The 21,818-nt window shown below is 38.4% G+C and overlaps 1 protein-coding gene across 1 annotated transcript in view; it reads left to right on the top strand.

Moving 5' to 3' along the window:
* ADGRV1 (adhesion G protein-coupled receptor V1) overlaps positions 1-21,818 on the top strand; it is a 441,777-nt gene that overhangs the window by 7,266 nt on the left and 412,693 nt on the right. Inside the window, exons 4-8 of the mRNA XM_063456378.1 lie at positions 14,871-14,975; positions 16,848-16,961; positions 18,811-19,376; positions 20,105-20,375; positions 21,435-21,764. Coding sequence (XP_063312448.1) covers positions 14,871-14,975; positions 16,848-16,961; positions 18,811-19,376; positions 20,105-20,375; positions 21,435-21,764 — 1,386 coding nt within the window. The remainder of the gene's footprint in view (positions 1-14,870; positions 14,976-16,847; positions 16,962-18,810; positions 19,377-20,104; positions 20,376-21,434; positions 21,765-21,818) is intronic.

Below are 21,818 nucleotides of genomic sequence, written 5' to 3'. Positions count from 1 at the left end.
GACTTATAGCGCTTTTCATCTCACTCTTGAGATATCCACTGTTGGTAAAATGTGTACATCCACAGGAACTTGGAACTGGTAGCTTGCAGTAGTGCTCCAAAAATCCAAGGCAGGTATGTAGTTAAGAAGTGTTTTATTCCAAAAGTATTTTAAAATACAAAGTATATATATATATACACAATAAAATATATATATAAGCAGCACAACGCGTTTCAACCTTTCAATAGGTCTTTCTCAAGTGCATATGGTTTTACAATGGGTTCAAAAGTCCTAATATATACCAAACAATCAAATAGTTTAATTAATAATAATAGACATCTGTGAATATGCTCCCACCCATGTCCAAATATGGTCATAGCCGGAAGTGTTATGCCACACTCAATATGGCTACACTTCCGACTATGTACCTCTATCTCCAGCCCTCCCCAACATGTCTGACATTACATTTAGCCATATCAGTTTGTGTAGTTCCGATTGATCATCTCTTCGGTCCTCTTGTCGTCGCGTCATTTCCTTTAATGACGTCGTGGTGCAGTCCGATACGTCATTTCCGGTTGTAATGTTTTTCCGGTCTGTCGTGGTTTCTCAGTTAATTTCGGCACATGAATGTCCATCATTAAGAAGGGCAATTTGTAAAAAATGCCACCATTAATAGAATACTACACCCTCTATTTAAAAGTACCAATTTCTAAAAAGATATATATAAAAAATAAATAAAATATATGTGTGTGTATACTTCCTTTCATAAAATGCTATTAATCTCAAAATCAATGTTGAGACCCAGAGGAGATAAGGTGCGCATTTCAAAAATCCACTTTACTTCTTGGGTACTTAATTTTTGGGGGAGATCTCCTCCTCTCCAGTGGGAATCAATTTTATCTATAGCAAAAAAGTTTAAAAAACTAGGGTCTGAGCTGTGTTTTTCTAAAAAGTGCTTAGATACACTGTGGTTTATAAAACCTTTTTTAATATTTCTAACATGCTCACTTATCCGTACTTTTAGTGGCCTCGATGTTTTACCCACATATTGAAGGCCACATGTACAATTTAGTAGATATATTACATTTTTTGAATGGCATGTGATCATAGGTTTAATTTTAAATTCTTTTTTAGTGCTAAAAGATTTAAAAGTCATTACATTTTTTTCTTTTTTGTCTGTGCTCTTGCACGCATTGCACATCCCACAGTGATAAAAGCCTTGTTGCTTTTTTGACCAGTTTGTTAAAAAATTGCTATCATTTTGAGGTGTAGGTTCTAAAAAACTTCTAGTTAAAATTTGCTTAAAATTCCTTGCCCCTCTAAAAATAAATGTGGGTTTTGGACCTAAAAAATCATGTATTTCCTCGTCCTGACATAGGATGTTCCAAATTTTGTTAATAATTAGTGATGTACCGAACTGTCCGACGGCGAACAGTTCCCGGCGAACTTAGCGTGTTCGCGTTCGCCGCCGCGGGCGGACACATGCGCAGTTCGATCCGCCCCCTATTCGTCATCATTGGGCAAACTTTGACCCTGTGCCTCTCGGTCAGCAGACACATTCCAGCCAATCAGCAGCACTCCCTCCCTTCCACACCCTCCAACCTCCCTCCCAGCATCTATTTTCGATTCATTCTGAAGCTGCATGCTTAGTGAGAGGAGGGAAAGTTTAGCTGCTGCTGATTAGATAGGGAAATTGATAGCTAGGCTAGGGTATTCAGTGTCCACTACAATCCTGAAGGACTCATCTGATCTCTGCTGTAAGGACAGCACCCCAAAAAGCCCTTTTTAGGGCTATAACATCAGGCTGCTTTTTTTTTTTTTTTTTTCCTGTGTAATGTAATTGCAGGTGCCTGCCTGCCAGCTTCTGTGTGAGTTTCACATTGGATACTGTGCCTACTTGCCCAGTGCCACCACTCATATCTGTTTTAACAATTGGTTAAGCTTTAGATTTAAAATAAATAATTTGTTTTCACTGTAATAGAAGAGCAGTTGCCTGCCTGCCAGCTTCTGTGTCAGGTTGGATGCCTTGCCCATTTGCACAGTCAGTGCACATCATAGAAACAACGTAAACCTCTTTAAAGCCACAAACTTAAGACAAAAAATACGTACACACAATGTGTAAGGGTTTGAAAGAATATTCTGAATCCTTACACGTTTACTTTATCGTTTGTTTGATTTTTGTGAACCATATATAAACTACAAGCAGCGTGAAAACTATAAAAACTCAAGTGGCCATGCTGATCAAATTCTGGTTTACATCTTTATTCCTTGGTGGGGATTATACTGTCAGGATCGGGACAGGGATCCAACACGCAGAGTACAAAGAGTGGAAAGGTACGTATACCGGGCCTTAGAATGGCCGGACTAACGTACCGAGAGTAATAGAGAATAGTCAGAGACAAGCCGAGGTCGAGGGAACGAGAAGACAGATAAGCGAGAGACAAGCCGGGTCAAGGGATAACAGAGAAGCAGGGAAGTACAACAAGCCGAGTCAAAACCAAATAGAGCAAACTAGAATACCAGAGCACTGAGTGACTAGACAAGCTAGAACCACGACAGGGCAATGAGCAGAAGAGAGGAGTAAGCTTAAATACCCTGGCTCTGGATGGTAAGCACGCCTCTGACAAGTACCGATTGGATATCGGACACTTGAGTGACAGGTCGCTCGTAATAGCGTCATGACGTCACGTATTGAGCGTCCTGCTAGAAAAGGACGTGGATTCCTCGCGGCCGGTGTTTAAGTGAGTGGATGAACCGCGAGGAACGAAGGAAACAGCTCGCCTGGACGGACAAACCACCAAGTCTCTACCTCCCTTAGAGGTAGAGGCCTCAGGTACCCTGACAGTACCCCCCCTCTCAGATACGCCCACCGGGCGGAAGGAACCGGGGCGAGATGGGAAGCGGAGGTGAAATGCTCTGCGAAGGCGAGAAGCATGAACATCCTCCTGAGGTACCCAACTCCTCTCCTCAGGACCATATCCCCTCCAGTTGACCAGATATTGCAATTTTCCCCTTGAGATTCTGGAATCAATGATGGAGCTGACCTCGTACTCCTCCCGACCCTCCACCTGAACAGGGCGAGGCGAGGAGACCTTAGAGGAGAATTTGTTGCAAATAAGAGGTTTCAACAAGGATACATGAAAAGAGTTAGGAATGCGTAAGGCAGGTGGCAGAGCAAGGCGATACGCAACCGGATTGAGAACCCTGTAAGGACCTATGTAGCGAGGAGCAAATTTCATAGATGGGACTTTTAGGCGAATATTCTTAGTACTCAACCATACCCTATCCCCAGGAACAAAAACAGGAGCCGCTCTTCTATGTTTGTCAGCGTGTTTCTTGAACAACGAAGAACTATGTAACAGAATTTGCCGAGTCTGATCCCATAATTTCTTCAGGTTGGCGACATGATCACCAACCGACGGTATCCCCTGAGAAGAGGAAACCGAAGGAAAAATCGAAGGATGAAAGCCATAGTTCATGAAGAAAGGGCTAGAGCGAGTTGAATCACAAACAAGGTTATTGTGTGCGAACTCCGCCCAAGGAATCAGACCGACCCAATCGTCCTGGTGTTCGGAAACAAAGCAACGCAGATACTGTTCGATCTTTTGATTAGTACGTTCAGCAGCTCCGTTAGACTGAGGGTGATAGGCAGAGGAGAAGTTCAATTTGATGCCCATTTGAGAACAAAAGGATCTCCAGAAACGTGAGACAAATTGAGAACCTCTATCAGAAACAATCTCCGAAGGAATCCCATGAAGGCGAAAAACCTCTCTCGCAAAAATCTCCGCCAATTCAGGAGAAGTCGGAAGTTTGGGTAGTGGCACGAAATGAGCCATCTTAGTAAATCTATCCACCACCGTGAGAACAACAGTCCGTCTCTTGGAAGCAGGTAAATCAACGATAAAGTCTATGGACAGACAGGACCAAGGTTTCTCAGGAATGTCCAAGGGGTGTAACAGGCCACATGGAGATGCATGAGGTAGTTTAGTCTTGGCACAAGTCTCACAAGCTGCGACGAACTCCTCAATATCTTTTCGAAGTGAAGGCCACCAGAAATCCTTGGATATCAGAGAGTATGTCTTGCGAATACCAGGATGACCAGCTATTTTACTTTCGTGAAAACATTGTAAGAGCTCCAGTTGAAGTTCAGGAGGAACAAAGTTTCTTCCCTCAGGAGTGTCTCCGGGAGCTAGATGTTGTGACTTCAGGATCTGGTCAAGTAGCGGAGAATGAATTTTCAGACTGGTATTAGCAATAATATTGCATTTGGGTACAATGGAGGACAAAAGTGGTTCAACTGAAGCAGAAGGCTCAAATTGGCGAGATAGCGCATCGGCTTTAGAATTCTTTGAGCCAGGTCTGTAAGTCAGAACGTAATTGAAATGGGTAAGAAACAACGACCAACGAGCCTGCCTGGACGACAAACGCTTGGCCTCTCCGATATAAGACAAGTTTTTGTGGTCTGTTAGAATGGTAACGGGATGCAAAGTACCTTCCAATAAATGTCTCCACTCTTTCAAAGCCTTGATAACCGCTAGTAATTCTCTGTCACCAATGTCATATCTGCTCTCAGTACCGGACAATTTTTTAGAGAAAAATCCACATGGATGTAATGGTTTATCAACACCCAACCTTTGAGATAAGACAGCACCTACACCAGTCTCTGATGCGTCTACCTCAAGTAGAAAAGGCAGGGAAGTGTCGGGGTGAACTAAAATTGGAGCGGAAGCGAAAAGCTCCTTGAGAGTTTTGAACGCAAGAAGAGCTTCAGTAGTCCAATTCTTAGTATCAGCCCCCTGTTTGGTCATATTAGTGATAGGTGCGATAATTGAAGAATAGCCCTTAATAAAGCGCCTATAATAATTGGAAAAACCAATAAATCTCTGTACGGCTTTAAGACCTTTGGGTAAAGGCCACTCTAGAATGGACTGGAGTTTATCCGGATCCATCTTAAATCCTTCCCCAGAGATCACATAGCCGAGAAAGGTTACCTGGGTTTGATCAAAGCTACATTTCTCCAACTTGCAGTACAAGCCATGCTGGAGAAGCTTGTGCAAAACCCTCCTGACTTGCTTGTGATGAGTGTCAATCTCACTAGAATGTATAAGTATATCATCTAGGTATACAATGACGCAATCTTGCTGAAATTCCCTAAGGACCTCATTTATCAGATCCTGGAAAACAGCTGGAGCATTGCATAACCCAAAAGGCATGACTGTATATTCATAGTGGCCATAGCGAGTATTGAAAGCCGTCATCCACTCATGTCCCTGCTGGATTCTCACCAAGTTATATGCCCCTCTGAGGTCTAACTTGGTGAAAATTGTAGAGCCCTTCAAACGATCGAAGAGTTCGGTGATCAAGGGAATCGGGTAGGCATTTTTAATGGTTATCTTATTTAGGCCTCGATAATCAATGCAAGGTCTCAAAGAACCATCCTTCTTTTGAACAAAAAAAAATCCAGCCCCGGCAGGAGAGGATGACCTCCTAATGAATCCCTTGTCTAAATTTTCGTGAATATACTCCTCTAGAACTGAGTTCTCTTTCGTAGATAATGGGTATACATGACCTCTGGGGGGCATGGTACCAGGGAGTAGGTTAATTTTGCAATCAAAGGACCTGTGTGGGGGTAAGGTATCGGCTTTCTTTTTGTCAAATACTGCCTTTAAATCTAGATACTGAGGCGGAATTTGTGTCTCTGTAGGATTGTCGGAGTTAGCCGATGTGTTGGTTAATCCGAGAGGTGAGACCTTCCGCAAGCATTTTCCTTGACAATTCTGTCCCCACGAAACTATCTCCCCTGACTCCCAATCAATAATAGGGTTATGTCTCCTCAACCAGGAGTACCCCAGGACTACGGGAATAGACGGAGAAGAAATGAGCAGTAAGGATATGTCCTCTCTATGTAGGATGCCAACAGTTAAGTTAATCGGTATGGTCTCATGGAAAATAACAGGCTCAAGTAACGGTCTACCATCAATGGCCTCAACAGCCAGTGGTGTCTCTTTTAACTGGGATGGAATAGCATGCTTGGCAGCAAAACCCTGATCTATAAAGCTCTCCGCAGCTCCAGAATCGATTAGTGCCATAGTCTTAACTACTCCATTCTCCCACTTCAAAGAAACGGGTAACAGAAGCCTGAGCTCTTTGTAGTTGTGAATAGAGGACAAAGTAGAAACACCCAAGGCCTGTCCTCTAGAGAAACTTAGGTGCGAGCGTTTCCCGAACGATTGGGACAATTTAGGCGTAAATGACCTCTGACACCACAATACATACATAAACCCTCCCTTCTCCTGTACCGTCTCTCCCTCTCTGTGAGATGAGTACTGCCTATCTGCATAGGTTCAGGAATACGTAAGTCCTCGAACTCAGAATTTTGAAAGGTAGGCGCTAATTTAAAGGAGGGTCTATGGGTCCTATCTCGAGTGTTCTGCCTCTCTCTTAAGCGTTCATCAATACGAGATATAAAAGAAATTAAATCCTCCAAATTCTCAGGGAGTTCTCTAGTAGCAACCTCGTCAAGAATTATATCTGATAACCCATTCAGAAACACATCTATATAAGCCTGTTCGTTCCACTTAACTTCTGCCGCCAAGGACCTGAACTCTAGTGCATAATCCACAAGTGTTCGATTGTCCTGTCTAAGGCGCAACAGTAATCTAGCTGCATTGACCTTTCTACCAGGAGGGTCAAAAGTTCTTCTAAACGCAGCTACAAAGGCATTATAATTGTAGACTAGTGGATTATCATTCTCCCATAAAGGATTGGCCCATCTCAGAGCTTTCTCAATGAGTAAAGTAATAATAAATCCAACCTTCGCTCTATCTGTAGGATAAGAGCGGGGTTGTAATTCGAAATGGATGCTAATCTGGTTCAGAAAGCCACGACACTTCTCCGGTGACCCGCCATAACGTACTGGTGGGGTAACACGGGAAGAAGCACCCACAGTGGCTACCTCTAGACCTGAGACTGCAGGAGAAATAGAAGGAGTACGTGTCTCCTCAGGTGGATTATTAGCACGAGACAAAAGTGCCTGTAGTGCCAAAGCCATCTGATCCATTCTATGCTCCATGGCGTCAAACCTGTGATCCGAAGAACCAAGCTGACTGTTTGTACCTGCAGGATCCATTGGCCCTGTCGTAATGTCAGGATCGGGACAGGGATCCAACACGCAGAGTACAAAGAGTGGAAAGGTACGTATACCGGGCCTTAGAATGGCCGGACTAACGTACCGAGAGTAATAGAGAATAGTCAGAGACAAGCCGAGGTCGAGGGAACGAGAAGACAGATAAGCGAGAGACAAGCCGGGTCAAGGGATAACAGAGAAGCAAGGAAGTACAACAAGCCGAGTCAAAACCAAATAGAGCAAACTAGAATACCAGAGCACTGAGTGACTAGACAAGCTAGAACCACGACAGGGCAATGAGCAGAAGAGAGGAGTAAGCTTAAATACCCTGGCTCTGGATGGTAAGCACGCCTCTGACAAGTACCGATTGGATATCGGACACTTGAGTGACAGGTCGCTCGTAATAGCGTCATGACGTCACGTATTGAGCGTCCTGCTAGAAAAGGACGTGGATTCCTCGCGGCCGGTGTTTAAGTGAGTGGATGAACCGCGAGGAACGAAGGAAACAGCTCGCCTGGACGGACAAACCACCAAGTCTCTACCTCCCTTAGAGGTAGAGGCCTCAGGTACCCTGACATATACCACCTATGCGCTATTAACTAGAGCGAGGCACGCTCTAGTAAATGTGAGTACGATATTTTCTATTCACTTACCATTTATATTTATACCAGTATTTACTACACTATGTGGATTTTCCTGTCTGTTTTCTCTGTTTGAGACCATCAAGACGTGGACTACCTCATATTTATCCTAGGACGGGGATCATTCCGTCTACGCGCTAAAACAGCAGAGCTCTGTATTTAGCTCTGCTAAATGTGAGTGTACTACCTTACATGCTTTTTATTGTTTCCAGAATATTTACAGGGTTACACTATTGTTTTGTTTATTTCTCTTTTTTTGAGGTCTACCATTATACGACCATAAGGATTTGAGTACGTATGTTCGTATCAAAATAAGGGCGCGGTTTCCTTTCTCTCTCTGTTCACCATTATTTTATCATAAGGTGGGGAATCCTTGTGCTGGTCACTGCTGCCCACTTTACATCACTCGTACTACTATAGCGAGCGCCTATACCTTGTTTGTTAAATAGTATGCTTTACACAGTGTATAAGGGTGATGTCACAGCACAACGGGAATCTAACAGGGGAAGAGGTGAAAGTCATCCTCCCCCTCCCACGACCCCGCCATATCTGCCAAGTGACCCTATGTAGGGGTAACAGTCTCTATTCTGCTCTGTGTCAGTGTGTATCATGGTCTCTGAGGACGGGGAACAGTCTCTATTCTGCTCTGTGTCAGTGTGTATCAGGGCAGGGCTTTGAGGACAGGTGTCAATGTTAGGTGATTTGTGCCCTTTATGGATTAAAAGCAGACTCTGCATCAACTGTGCAATTTTCCATGGGAATTTTGCCATGGATCCCCCTCCGGCATGCCACAGTCCAGGTGTTAGTCCCCTTGAAACAACTTTTCCATCACTTTTGTGGCCAGAAAGAGTCCCTGTTGGTTTTAAAATTCGCCTGCCCATTGAAGTCAATGGCGGTTCGCGCGGTTCGCCGGTTCGCGAACATTTGCGGAAGTTCGCGTTCGCCGTTCGCGAACCGAAAATTTCGGGTTCGCGACAACACTATTAATAATCTTTTTGATCACCCCAACATTGCTGGAGTAGTCAAAAATAAAAGGGATCTGTTCCTTTCTATCAGTTGGCACATTAGGTTTTTTCTTATACTTCAGAAGGGGGGACCTGTTTAATGCAGCTATTTCTTGGATCTGTGCCGAAATTAACTGAGAAACCACGACAGACCGGAAAAACATTACAACCGGAAATGACGTGTCGGACTGCACCACGACGTCATTAAAGGAAATGACGCGACGACAAAAGGACCGAATAGATGATCAATCGGAACTTCACGAACTGATATGGCTAAACGTAATGTCGGACATGTTGGGGAGGGCTGGAGATAGAGGTACATAGTCGGAAGTGTAGCCATATTGAGTGTGGCATAACACTTCCGGCTATGACCATATTTGGAGCATATGCACAGATGTCTATTATTATTAATTAAACTATTTGATTGTTTGGTATATACAGTATTAGGGCTTTTGAGCCCATTGTAAAACCATATGCACTTGAGAAAGACCTATTGAAAGGTTGAAACGCGAAAGGTGCTGCTTATATATATATTTTATTGTGTATATATATATATACTTTGTATTTTAAAATACTTTTGGAATAAAACACTTCTTAACTACATACCTGCCTTGGATTTTTGGAGCACTACTGCAAGCTACCAGTTCCAAGTTCCTGTGGATGTACACATTTTACCAACACTGGATATCTCAAGAGTGAGATGAAAAGCGCTATAAGTCTAGAGCCAACTTTAAATGGGCTCTAAAAATTGTGAGTTTGATGATATACACTGCTTTTAAAACATCATTTGTCTTTTACAGTTTACACTATGTGTATTTTATTTACCTGTATATAGGTGAGACATAATATTTGTAGTGTGAACATACAAGAATACCCTGTGTATAAGGTAAAACTCACATTTGTTTTTCTGTGTGCGCAAATCACCCTATTTCTCAGATTTTCTCCTCCATAAATACCCAGTTGACCCTGTAAAAGGCCTTTTCTGCATCCAATGACAGGGTCAACATGGGCGTCCTCTCAACCTCGCCCAGCTCCACCAAATCAACAAGTTTCCTAGTATTATAATTAGTACTTCGATTTTGAATAAATCCTACCTAATCTTGATGTATTATAAATTAAACCATTCCTTTCAGTCTATTAGCTATTATAGAAGAATATAATTTTGTGTTGCCATTAAAGAAAAAGATTGGTCTATAATTTGAGACCCTATTTGTATCTTTATCTGTCTTGGGGATTGGGACTATCATAGCCTGTAACATTTCCCTTGGAAAAGCTTGTCTTATTTCATGAAATGCATCCGCTAAATAAGGGGATATAGTTTTAGATATTTTTTTTTATAGAATATGTTTGAAAATCCATCTGGTACTGGGGTTTTGTTAACATTTAAACGTAAAATAGCTTCTTGAACCTCAGCTGTATTAAAAGGAGCCTTTAGAGAAGAAATCTCATTAATATTAAACGTTGGCAGTTTAAGATCTTTCAAAAATGTATTGAATTTTTTTCTATTTTGTGATTGAGAAGGAATATTATACAATGATGAATAAAAATCATAGAAGTTATTTCCTATATCTTTAGAACTGAAGGAGATGCCTTTTTCTGTTACTATCTTTGAAATTCGTGATTTAATCTGAGATTTTTTTCAACTGATTTGTAAGAAGTTTATTTGCCCTATTTCCTAACTGATAACATTTCTGTTTAAACTTTACCATTACTTTATTTGCCCTGTCTATCATGTATTCTTTGATTTTTAGATTAATTTTGTTTATTTTTTTCTTTGTTATTTCTGGGTTTGGACTCATTTTATTAGAAGTTTTAAGCTTAAGAAGTTCTATATATAATCCTGATATATTTTTTCTGTCTGTTTTTATTATTTAGAATTTCCATTGTAATGAGTTGGCCCCGGATAACACATTTAAATGCGCACCATGCATTTGTGGCGCTTATATCTATATCCCAATTTTACTTTAAAACATTTTCAGTATTTACACAAACTTATTCAAACTTTTTAGGATTGTTGAAAAGTTTGTTCCTCATTCTCCAGTAGTTCCCTCTCAGATTTTACGAACAATTGAATTTCAAAATAACTGGGTCGTGGTCAGACAACGCAAATAAGCCAATCTCATAACTAATTTATTTATTTATAAAATTTATAAATAATACAGTCCCTAATAGCCAGATTTGTTTTTCAAATCATGTCCAATCGAGAATATAAATGATATTGATTGGAAAAATAAGTATAATCACGTTCATTTGGTTTAAGGGTTCTCCAAGTGTCATAAAGGTTAAACCTTGTTAAAGTTTCTTGAAAGAATTTAGCAATTCTCATACTAGAAGAATCCAGCTTCCTGCCTTCTGGAACCTTTCTATCCATGTCGACATCCAACACACATTTAAAGTCTCCGAGAGGATTGATTCAGGGAACCTTCCTTCATAGCGTACATCTTAGGAGTCAACCCTTTCTCCTTCAATCTTAAAAAGATTATTAAAAAATTATTTTAATTTCTCCTTCTCTCTTCCTTCTCTCCTCCCCCTCCTTTAAACTTTGGAGGGGGGTGTATAAGCATAGCGAGGGCTGAAAATAGTAAGGGAACGATAGAGAAGGAGGAGATTAGAGAAGGGAAGAAGGGAAGCCAAAAAAAATAATTCTAACATAACTTCATCTCATACATCAGATTATACATAATCTGATGTTCAGAGTTTCTTTCCCCTCTGAACATCAGATTATAGATTTTGAGTTTCTTTTCCCTCTGTTTTTTACATTATAAGTAGCATCTTAAACATGTACCAGATAAAGAAAGGGAAAAAAGAGGAGAATTCTTTTTTTTTTCTCATGATTTATATTTCTCTTCCTTCTTCTAAAATGTATTGTGTGACAGGTATCTACATTCTACATCTTATATTCTCTTTATTTATTTTCCCTTACTGTGTAATAGATGCTTATAATTACTTGTGCATAAACAATTTAAATTTCTTCCTTAAAAAAAAAAAAAAAAAAAAAAAGTTCTTGATTGTGACTTGTGTCCTATCCATATCAATTTTGGTGTTACACGTGTAAATGTATTTTTCTCCTCTTTATACAAAATGTATTGTGTTATAAAAAGTCTTGTGCTCTACTAGCTCCTCAAACTTATCTTTCATTCTTTATTTATTTTTCCTTGCCATATATTATATCCTTTTAACTACTTATGCTAAACTAAGTTTCTACTTTGTCCCACCTTTAAAAGCAAGGAGAAAAAATAAATAAATATATATATATATTTTAATAGAAAATAAATAAGTAAACATCTAAGTAAAAGGGTTACGTTATTGTGTCCTTATGTTCTATTTTCCTATGCATTTATTATCCTTGCATTTGCGTAAAAATGTATAATTATTTTCCAATTCTCCCCTTTACCCTTTTATGTTTCCCCTTCTCCCCTTTCCTTTTACAAAATGTATTTTGTTATGATTTACTACCTACTTAAACTTTTCTTTAATTTCTTTCCCCTTTTTTCTTTTTCTTTCTATATTCCCTCACCATCTTAAATTCTTATATTTACTTGTGCTTGTGCTGTACTAATTTTTGTATTTACCTTATCACACAAAAAAAGTTTCTCTTCCCATTCCTCCCTCCCCTCTCCCTCCCCAACTTTACCCTCCCTCTTTCTCTCTTGTTTTCAATCTCCACCCTTCCCATAATTAGAGACCCTCATCCGTCTCTTTCAAGTGACTCTTTATCAATTTTTTATTTCGCCTCTTTTATGTCCTTGATAATATGTGTGTTGTCATTTAGGTGTACAAAAATGTTTACAGGGAATCCCCAGTTGTAATTTAGATTCTTTCTTCTTATAAGGTCTGAAAAAATGTAAGCGATTTTCTCTTGGTTCGTGTTTCAGCTGATCGGTTTTGAAAGATGATTACATTTTTATATTTTCCATCTATTGTACTCAGAGATTTTGATGTCTTGAATATCCTTTGCCTTATATTATAGGACAAGAAATGGACGATGACAACTCTTGCTTGTTCTTTAGAGATATTTTTGAGTTTGTTAACCCTGTGTGCTCTTTCTATTATGCTTGATTTCAAGTCTTCCTGAATTCCTGAAAATGCAATCAGATCCATTCAGTAAGTTATCAATTGACTTGAATCTATTTCTTCTGGGATCCCTCTTATGTGTATGTTCTTCCTTCGTGCTCGATCCTCAGCGTCTATAACCTTCACTTCGAGAGCTTCTAACATGTTGTTATAATTCTTCACTTGTTTGTTGGATTCTTCAAGTTCCCATGTAATTTTTGTTATATTTATTTCATTATTTTGGACTTTTTCTCATAGTCTCACTAGATCTTCTTTAATCTCTCTAGAGCAGCGGTTCCCAACCCAGTCCTCAAGTACCCCCTAACAGTCCAGTATTTAGGGATTACCCTGTTGTGTCTAAGGTGTTTTTTAGAAAAAGAAAAAAAACACTTTAGACACAACAGGGTAATCTGTACTGGTAAGGGTTACTTGAGGACTTGGTTGGACATTCATTTAGTTATTCTTTTATTTGTGTAAGTTGGTTATCTAGTCCTTTTTAAAAAGTTGTCATAAAATTGTCCTTCATTTGCATGAGTTGCACCTTTACAAGCTTATTGAATTTTTCTTCAGCAGAGTATCCTTCCTGTGGATCTTGCTGACTTGTGGTATTTAAGGAAACATCCGCTTCTTGAACTAGTGACATATTGGACTCCATACTTATGGAGTTGTCCATTTTCTCCAATATTCTTGTATTTTGAGGGAAGAACATAGTTACCAAGGACTTTGCTTTCTGGAACGACCATCTTGTTTCTTGTCTTTTTTGTGTAGTTATTTGGACTCATTAATTTTCTGAGAGGCCATTCTCACTCAAAAAAGGAAAAAAAGAAAGAAAGGAGAGAGAAAAAAACAATAACATAAAAAAAACAAAAGCAAAATTAAAGCAGGGGAGTTTTTTGGCAGAGTTGATATACTATAGACGCTTTGCGGTATTGAGAGGTTTTAAACCTTATTTCTTAATTTCTTTGCGTTTGATCACTCTACTTTATTTAACGCAACCTTCCAGACTACCAGAGCGAATATGACCTGGTATCTTAAGCTTTACACTATTAATGGGGTTAGGTCCCTTAGTGTTTTATAGGTCTTTAGACCTCTTCCATTTCTTAATAACAATTTCCTACTGCCCATGCGAAAGTCCAGGAACTCACCCTGCTCGTTTCTCCATTATTGTCACAAACTGCTCTCCAAAATAAATCTCCTTCTCCTTCCCGTAAGCTGCTCTGCTGTCTGTGTTCTGCTGCCTCTTGTCTCCTTTCTGCTCACCCCAACATCAAGAAAGTCAGCTGCGATAGATAGATCTTGTGGGGTAAGGGAGACTCCCGCGACGCCCTGACGCTCTGCCCACTCAGAGCTTGACATCACTTACCCTCCTCCTATTTGTTGTTATCTTCTATCCCAGAGTTCTCCATCTGTTAAATACAGTGTTCATTCACTAAACAGAAAACCGTAGTGAATTAAAAAAAGACAAATTGAAAAAAAAAATTGCCAAAATTCAGCTATGCATATTTTAGCCTAAATTATGCAGTTTTGTTTTTAAATCACAGGGGAACTTTATACAATAGCAACACTGAAAGCTTCATTCTGTCTTCTTAAAAGTGCTTTGTATAAACTGAAATGTTTAACATTTGTGGTGTATTGTTGCCGATATCAATATAATGAACCGCTATTTTATGTAATAGAGACTTGTTAGTGTAGTCTTTCAAGATTTAAATGTATGTATACATTGTTATTAAGACACTGTATCATAATATCTCACTGATATATTACATTTTTCATATTTTGACATTTTGTTTGTTACCTGCATATTACCTGGAATAACAGACAGTATTTAACATTGTTAAGCTTATTTACTAAATATATGTTTCTTAATATTTGGCGAATTTTCCATTAAAGGCTTTTTTATATGTGACTTAATTGGTTAAAAAGCAATGTAGCTCTCATAGCTGTTAGCCGAAGCCCTTGCATCTTTTGTCTGTGGGAGTTCAGCATTTTTTCACTGGTAGTGTTCTGGACACTTTCCTGCGGTGTTTGATCAAATCCTAAATGTGTTTTCATCTCCTTTCACTTTAGCCATCGTTTATCACAGTGAACGAGCCAAGGGGAAGAAACCAGTCATTGTCTGTCGTTTTATTGAGGGAGAAGGGGACCTATGGGACTGTTACAGTGACATTTGAGGTGATTCTTTACTAAATCACTTTTACAAAATCTTCTGCTAACATAATTTAAATAGAAAAGTGCTGAAATCCAGGAAATGCATAATTGCATAATTTAGCAAGAATTGGGGATTTTTCTAGTGCGTGTTGGACTGGCACATTTAAAAAAGTACACTCGTGGACTGACAAAATAAACAGTTTTAAACCGGTGCTCAGATCCAGACATTTTGAAAATATAAAAATAAAAATTGGATAGCACTCTAGGACTTTGTTATAAAAATAAAACATAGCTTTTATTTATCGACTTTTATCAGTTTTCATTTAAAACATGAATCTGGACCAAATCCTGATATGGAAAACTGAAACATTGATAAATAAAAGTTTTTTTTCTGTTTCATAACAAAGTCATAGAATGATCTCCATTTGTTTTTATAAATACAGGTGGAAATATTGATGTTATTTTGAGCAGCTCCACTTAAAAAACACAACATAGACCTGAAAGTGCAACACTTTAGTACTTTAAATAACTTTTGTATTGTGTCACCACAATTTCTTGAAGAAGAGGTCCACTTATTTAAAGAGCCCCTCGCAGGCTTCTAATTAGTGGTTGCATCGAGTTTCTGTTTCTTTTGAGGTTCTGTTTACGTTTATACCTTAGCACATAACTATAACAGTCACACGGTTACTGCCTGTATTGTCTACACCATGTATATATCTACATGCTCTATGTACCTGTTGAGGTATCGACCCACTCAAAAGTAAAGATTGTCTCAAATAAAATACCTTAGCACATAAGACGGCATTGCTCTCCCCCTTCTGTCTTTGTGTCCTCACTGTGGTATTACTAGATACCGATCAGACTGTAATAATACTGTAATAATACTGAGTCATTTTAAAAAAAACTACAGGGGTGATCAGTGAACCAGGAGGGTGTGTTTGTAGGTTTAAATGTTTCTGCATGAAACAGCTGCCTAATGTTAAGAACTGAACTTACTGAGATCTCTGCCAAGGAGCTTCACAAGGCCTCCTCCTCTAAGAGACATCTTAGCCAGTAGACCCGGCACCAGCATCCTTATAAGTTCCTTATTCCCTTACGAGATGACTGCCTGTTTCTCAAACCCCAATCATACGTTCAAGTACTCACACCCCCTCTTCATGCTTATTCAGTTCAACATTTCTACAATCAATAGCCTGTAAGCTGGTTACTATTCACATCCAATTAATGAACAGTTTGTTAAATACAGCATTAAATCCACCTCTAGTAGCTGTCTTCCGGAAAGCCACTAGAGGTGCTTGCTCCTCAGGTCCAAGTAAAACTTGGTCTGGGAATGAAATGATGATAGTAGCATTTGATAGAATGAGTACGGCGTTTGGCAGCGCATCTCCAATCCATTGCTTCACTACGAGAAGTTCTGGATTTGAGATTATTGCGGTTTATGTCAGTACAAATCACTGGATGCTGCAGAAGAGACATAGGAGGGTGGATAGAAGGAAACCTATAGTCCTGAAATACTAATTGTTATTTTAAAATATAGTTAAGTTCACATTTGCTCCTTCCTGTACTGATGTGTTTTACAAAATGTAACTTTTATGTATGTGTGTTTATAAAGCTTCTCAACAAGCAATACAGGTTAATCTGTAATAGTTTATACCATGCCTCCCAATCATTCTACAAAATATAAATGAATAAAAGAAACACGTTATAGTTTGTAAGCTTATTAATTATTATTATTATTATTATTTTTTTGCTTAATGTGTTATGCACGTGTTAGCTAGGTATAAATGGCTTGTGGTTATTAGAAGATTACTTTTATATTTTATGTACACAGACTTCTTTACTGCCATGTAAAATGTTATATACTTTATTTTGCAAATTTCCCATTTTACGTTGCAGATTGATGGGGGTTCAAATCGTGCTGATGAAGATCTGGTACCTTCTAAAGGAAATGTCACATTTTCCACTGGTATATCTATCCTGGTATTGAATTTTACAGTGTTAGATGATAAAGTAAGTAAAGTAAAACGTTTTGAAATTATACTTTGTGAATTAATAATTACGTTACATATACCTAGATTTGCCATCATGCTGCATTTTTTAAAAAACATCAAGTTTTTCAATAATGCTTGCACAGCCATACACAGATAGAAAAGCAGATTCGAATTACAAACTAACAATGAAAAATACAATGCAATGTGTAGATGTCATTTAAAAAAAGGTCTATCTTTCAGTCCAAAATCTATAAACACTGAAATTCGTCGGACACAATTTTTTCTTTTTATATCCCAGTCAGCTCTCAGTTGTTGCAAGGGAGTGCGTTGGATAAATTTTAGTAAAAAATAGAAAGGCGATGGCTGTTTTATAATAGATGCAAGAAGTATATCCCATGTATTTAGAGTCACTACAAATTTGAAAACTACATGCATATAAGTCAACAGTACAATATCAATGCAAACAAGAATGTTGTGTTAATGTATTATTATCACTACTACTTACAAAATTAATCTGAATGATGGCACTACAGTAGATTCTCAATTTTGCTTCTCTTTACTTGACACTGTTGCACATAGAAGGCTTATACACTGCAATCTTTAAGTTTGGATTCCAATATTGTTGAATGGGAAAGGCAGTGACTGAGTGACAGGCAACAGAGGGTTGTAGTCAATGAAGTATATTCAAAGCATGGTCTTGTCACCAGTGGGGTACCTCAGGGATCTGTACTTGGACCCATTCTCTTTAATATTTTTATTAGGGATATTGCAGAAGGTCTTGATGGTAAGGTATGTCTTTTTGCTGATGATACTAAAATATGTAACAGGGTTGATGTTCCAGGAGGGATAAGCCAAATGGCAAATGATTTAGGTAAACTAGAACAATGGTCAGAGTTGTGGCAACTGACATTTAATGTGCGTAAGTGCAAGATAATGCATCTTGGACATTAAAACCCAAGAGCAGAGTACAGAATGTTTGATAGAGTCCTAACCTCAACATCTGAGGAAAGGGATTTAGAGGTAATTATTTCTGATGACTTAAAGGTAGGCAGACAATGTAATAGAGCAGCAGGAAATGCTAGCAGAATGCTTGGTTGTATAGGGAGAGGTATTAGCAGTAGAAAGAGGGAAGTGCTCATGCCATTGTACAGAACACTGGTGAGACCTCACTTGGAGTATTGTACGCAGTACTGGAGACCGTATCTCCAGAAGGATATTGATACTTTAGAGAGAGTTCAGAGAAGGGCTACTAAACTGGTTCATGGATTACAGGATAAAACTTACAAGGAAATTTAAAGAAACTTAAAATGTATGACTTGGAGAAAAGACGAGACAGAGGTTATATGATAGAAACATTTAAATACATAAAGGGAATCAACTCAGTAAAGGAGGAGACTATATTTAAAAGAAGAAAAACTACCACAACAAGAGGACAAAGTCTTTAGAGGGGCAAAGTTTTAAAAAATAATATCAGGAAGTATTACTTTACTGAGAGGGTAGTGGATGCATGGAATAGCCTTCCAGCAAGCATGCGTGGGATAGGCATAAGGCTATCCTAACTATAAGATAAGGTCAGGGACTAATGAAAGTATTTAGAAAATTGGGCAGACTAGATGGGCCAAATGGTTCTTATCTGCCATCACATTCTATGTTTCTATGTTACTTATATTTGTGTTGTCTTACTTTGTGGAGGTCCAGTTATCACTCAGAGTAATTGACTAAGTGGAGAGGAAAAAAGGATTTAATATAATAAAAGGAAAAATGAAAATAAATGCTTACACATATCCAAATGGAATGCAATGCAATAGCGTAATTTTTTTAAAGTTTGAACTAGATACATATTAATTGCTTTTTTTTTTATCTTCAAGATACCAGAACATGATGAAAATTTTACTTTGAAACTCACAAACATCTTTGGTGGTGCTGAGATCAATTCATCAAAAAGTGTCATTCAAATAAATATCCAAAAAAATGATAGCCCGGTGCGGTTCAATCAGAGCACGTATATAGTGCCTGAGACAGAAGGTGTGATCATCATTCCTGTGTTTCGTGGAAAGACTTCTACTGATGAGGTTATTGGATCAGATGACTCTGAGGTCTCCATCAAATACAGAGTGATCACGGGGAACTCAACCTCTCATGCGCAGCTCAACATTGATTTTTTAGATCTTCAGCCAAATAGTACTATTGTATTTTTACCTAAAGTTCATGAAATTCATCTAAGATTTAAAATAATTGATGACAACATTCCAGAAATTGCTGAGTCTTTTCAAGTTGTTTTGCTGGAAGATACATTGCAAGGCGATGCTGTGTTGCAAATTCCTGGTTTGGTCCATGTCACCATAGAACCCAATGATAAACCCTATGGCGTTTTATCAATTAACAGTGCTCTTTTTGCGCAAACTGTTACTGTGGATGAAGATAAAGTATCAAGGTAGGCATCTGAAAAATAACTGATTATTTAATGAAAACAGTAGAAACCTGGGACATTCATGCAATTGAAAGACTTTCCTGATTTGGTCTGTAAGATGGCGGCCAAGTTCGGACTACAATTGATGTAGCCCAATCATAGTAAGAATACCATAGAACAGGGCAACCAAAAAGAAGATTTCAGTATTACAAATACCTTAATTGCAAGCACGTCAGAGGCAGCTCTAATCTTGGTATTTCTATAGGCAAAGCTCATATTTGAGGCCCTCTAACCCTCACGTAACTCACTGGCTAACAATCATAATTATTTTACTCCTCAAAATGCCTCATAAGCTACACACATACCCAACAACTTACCATCACATCAACATCGCTAATTTCCTCAAAACCTCGATCCCATGAACTCCTGTGCAATCATTGCATCACCCAAATTGCCAGTCACATTACTTAATCTTCTCACCATCCAAGCACATTTCATCAGTCACCTAATCCCCCTCATGACCATTTTATTCCAAAATTGTTTTCATCACCCAATCAAATTACTGTACTCAATCTCTCACAATCAATCCCTCACAATCAATGTCTCTGTGATCATCTCACCCCATCACCACTATCCTCTATTATTGTAATGCGGTAAAATTACCTGTTTATATCAATTTCCACAATTGGTGGGATGTAATTTGTTACTTTAGAAAAAAAAACAACATATATCTATTATTTTTTTTTGACTAGGTACGAAGGGATTACTGTAGTGAGGAACGGAGGAACACATGGTAATGTTTCTGTTAGCTGGATCATCAAGCGTAACACCACTGACCCTTCACCTGTGACCACTGACATACTGCCCCAATCAGGAACGCTCCAGTTTACTCAGGGACAGATGTTGGCAATGGTTACTCTTACAATTATCAGTGATGACATCCCTGAAGAAGCAGAACGCTTTGTATTTCAAATCTTGTCAGATACTGTACAGGGAGGTGCAGAAGTTGGCTCTCCATCTGAGGTTTGTTTTACCAATATATCAATGTGGAATTTTTTTGTATATTTTTAAAAGTGTATTGACATTTTTTTTACAAGTGTTCTTTTCTATAAAGGGGTCTAAAGTCCTAACAAAAAATGAGCAATCACCATGGAAACCAGTGGAACCAGGAGACACATTCCATTTGCAATCCCCTCATATGTTACATTTTACATCACTTTTTCAGACATAACATGTTGATACATCCTCTTTTTTTATGTGTTTGCTTAGTTACTGTTATCTTCAAACTTGTTTCACACTTTATATGGTAGATAGCAGAGATGGTTAGCATGGACACTAGAGTTATTAACCATTAGACTGACTGGACATGACAAGGAATATAAGAGGGTCAAGGGTAGTCATCACTTCATCAAATGGAGAAATATATCCCTCTAGCAAAAGTATAAATATATAATGTATAATTATTCATCTCTTTCATATATTACAGCTATACTTAATAATTATTTTATAAACGTGTCCAATGTGGAATGAGTAAGTTAATGGAGTTAAAGATTTGTTATATATGCTTTCTCTTTTTTAATTTTCCTTTTTAGCACATATTCACTATTTTCTACAGCTACCACTTCTGTAACCTCTACAGATCCTAAATACTCTTACTAAGTAAAGATTATTCCGCTAATGTTGAATAGTTTTGACACAGTTTTGTACATATCCACCATAGGTTTAGATCATTTTTATATCTGGAGATTCCTTTTGCTTTGTTGATGTACATAGTAGGTTCGGTGGAATATTGAGGTCTCTACAGAATTTGGGGTATAGGAGGGTAATTGCTTTTTGCATGGGGACGCTGAATTTTCCTCATAGAGATGCAAGCCACCTAAATGGTGGGTTTAGCACTATAGGGTCAGGAATACATTGTTGTATTCCTGACCTTATAGTGTTCCTTTAAGAATAGTAATAATTTTATGTATCATTACCATTTGTTATTATTATACATTTTGATTAAAATAAGGAAATTATAATATGGCATTGTTGTTTTAGTGTAATTAAAGGTGTGTAATATATTGCTGACTTGTATTTCAGTTGATTTTCTACATCCAAGACAGCGATGATGTGTATGGTTTAATACAGTTTAATGCTGTAGAAAACCAAAAAATTGAAAGCAGTCCTGTAGGACGATTTTTGACTTTGAGTTTTGCGAGGCAAGGTGGAACCAGAGGCGACGTGAAGCTGGTTTACAGTGCACTCTATATCCCTGCTGGATCTGTGGATCCATTGAGAGCAAAGGAAGGAATCCTAAACATCTCATCAAGGAACAGTGTTACATTTCTCGAAACAAACTCGTCCATTTCCATAAAACTGCCGATAAGAAATGATGCTTTTCTACAAAATGGTGCCCATTTCCTCGTGCAGGTACCGTCTTCATATAATAAAGTTCAGTTCGTTTTGTGATTAGATTATTTTTCA

Source organism: Pelobates fuscus, chromosome 5, assembly GCF_036172605.1.
Source record: "Pelobates fuscus isolate aPelFus1 chromosome 5, aPelFus1.pri, whole genome shotgun sequence".
Classification (NCBI taxonomy): Eukaryota; Metazoa; Chordata; class Amphibia; order Anura; family Pelobatidae; genus Pelobates; species Pelobates fuscus.
Note: the sequence above shows the minus strand (reverse complement) of the source record. Positions and strands in the feature narration are given on the sequence as shown.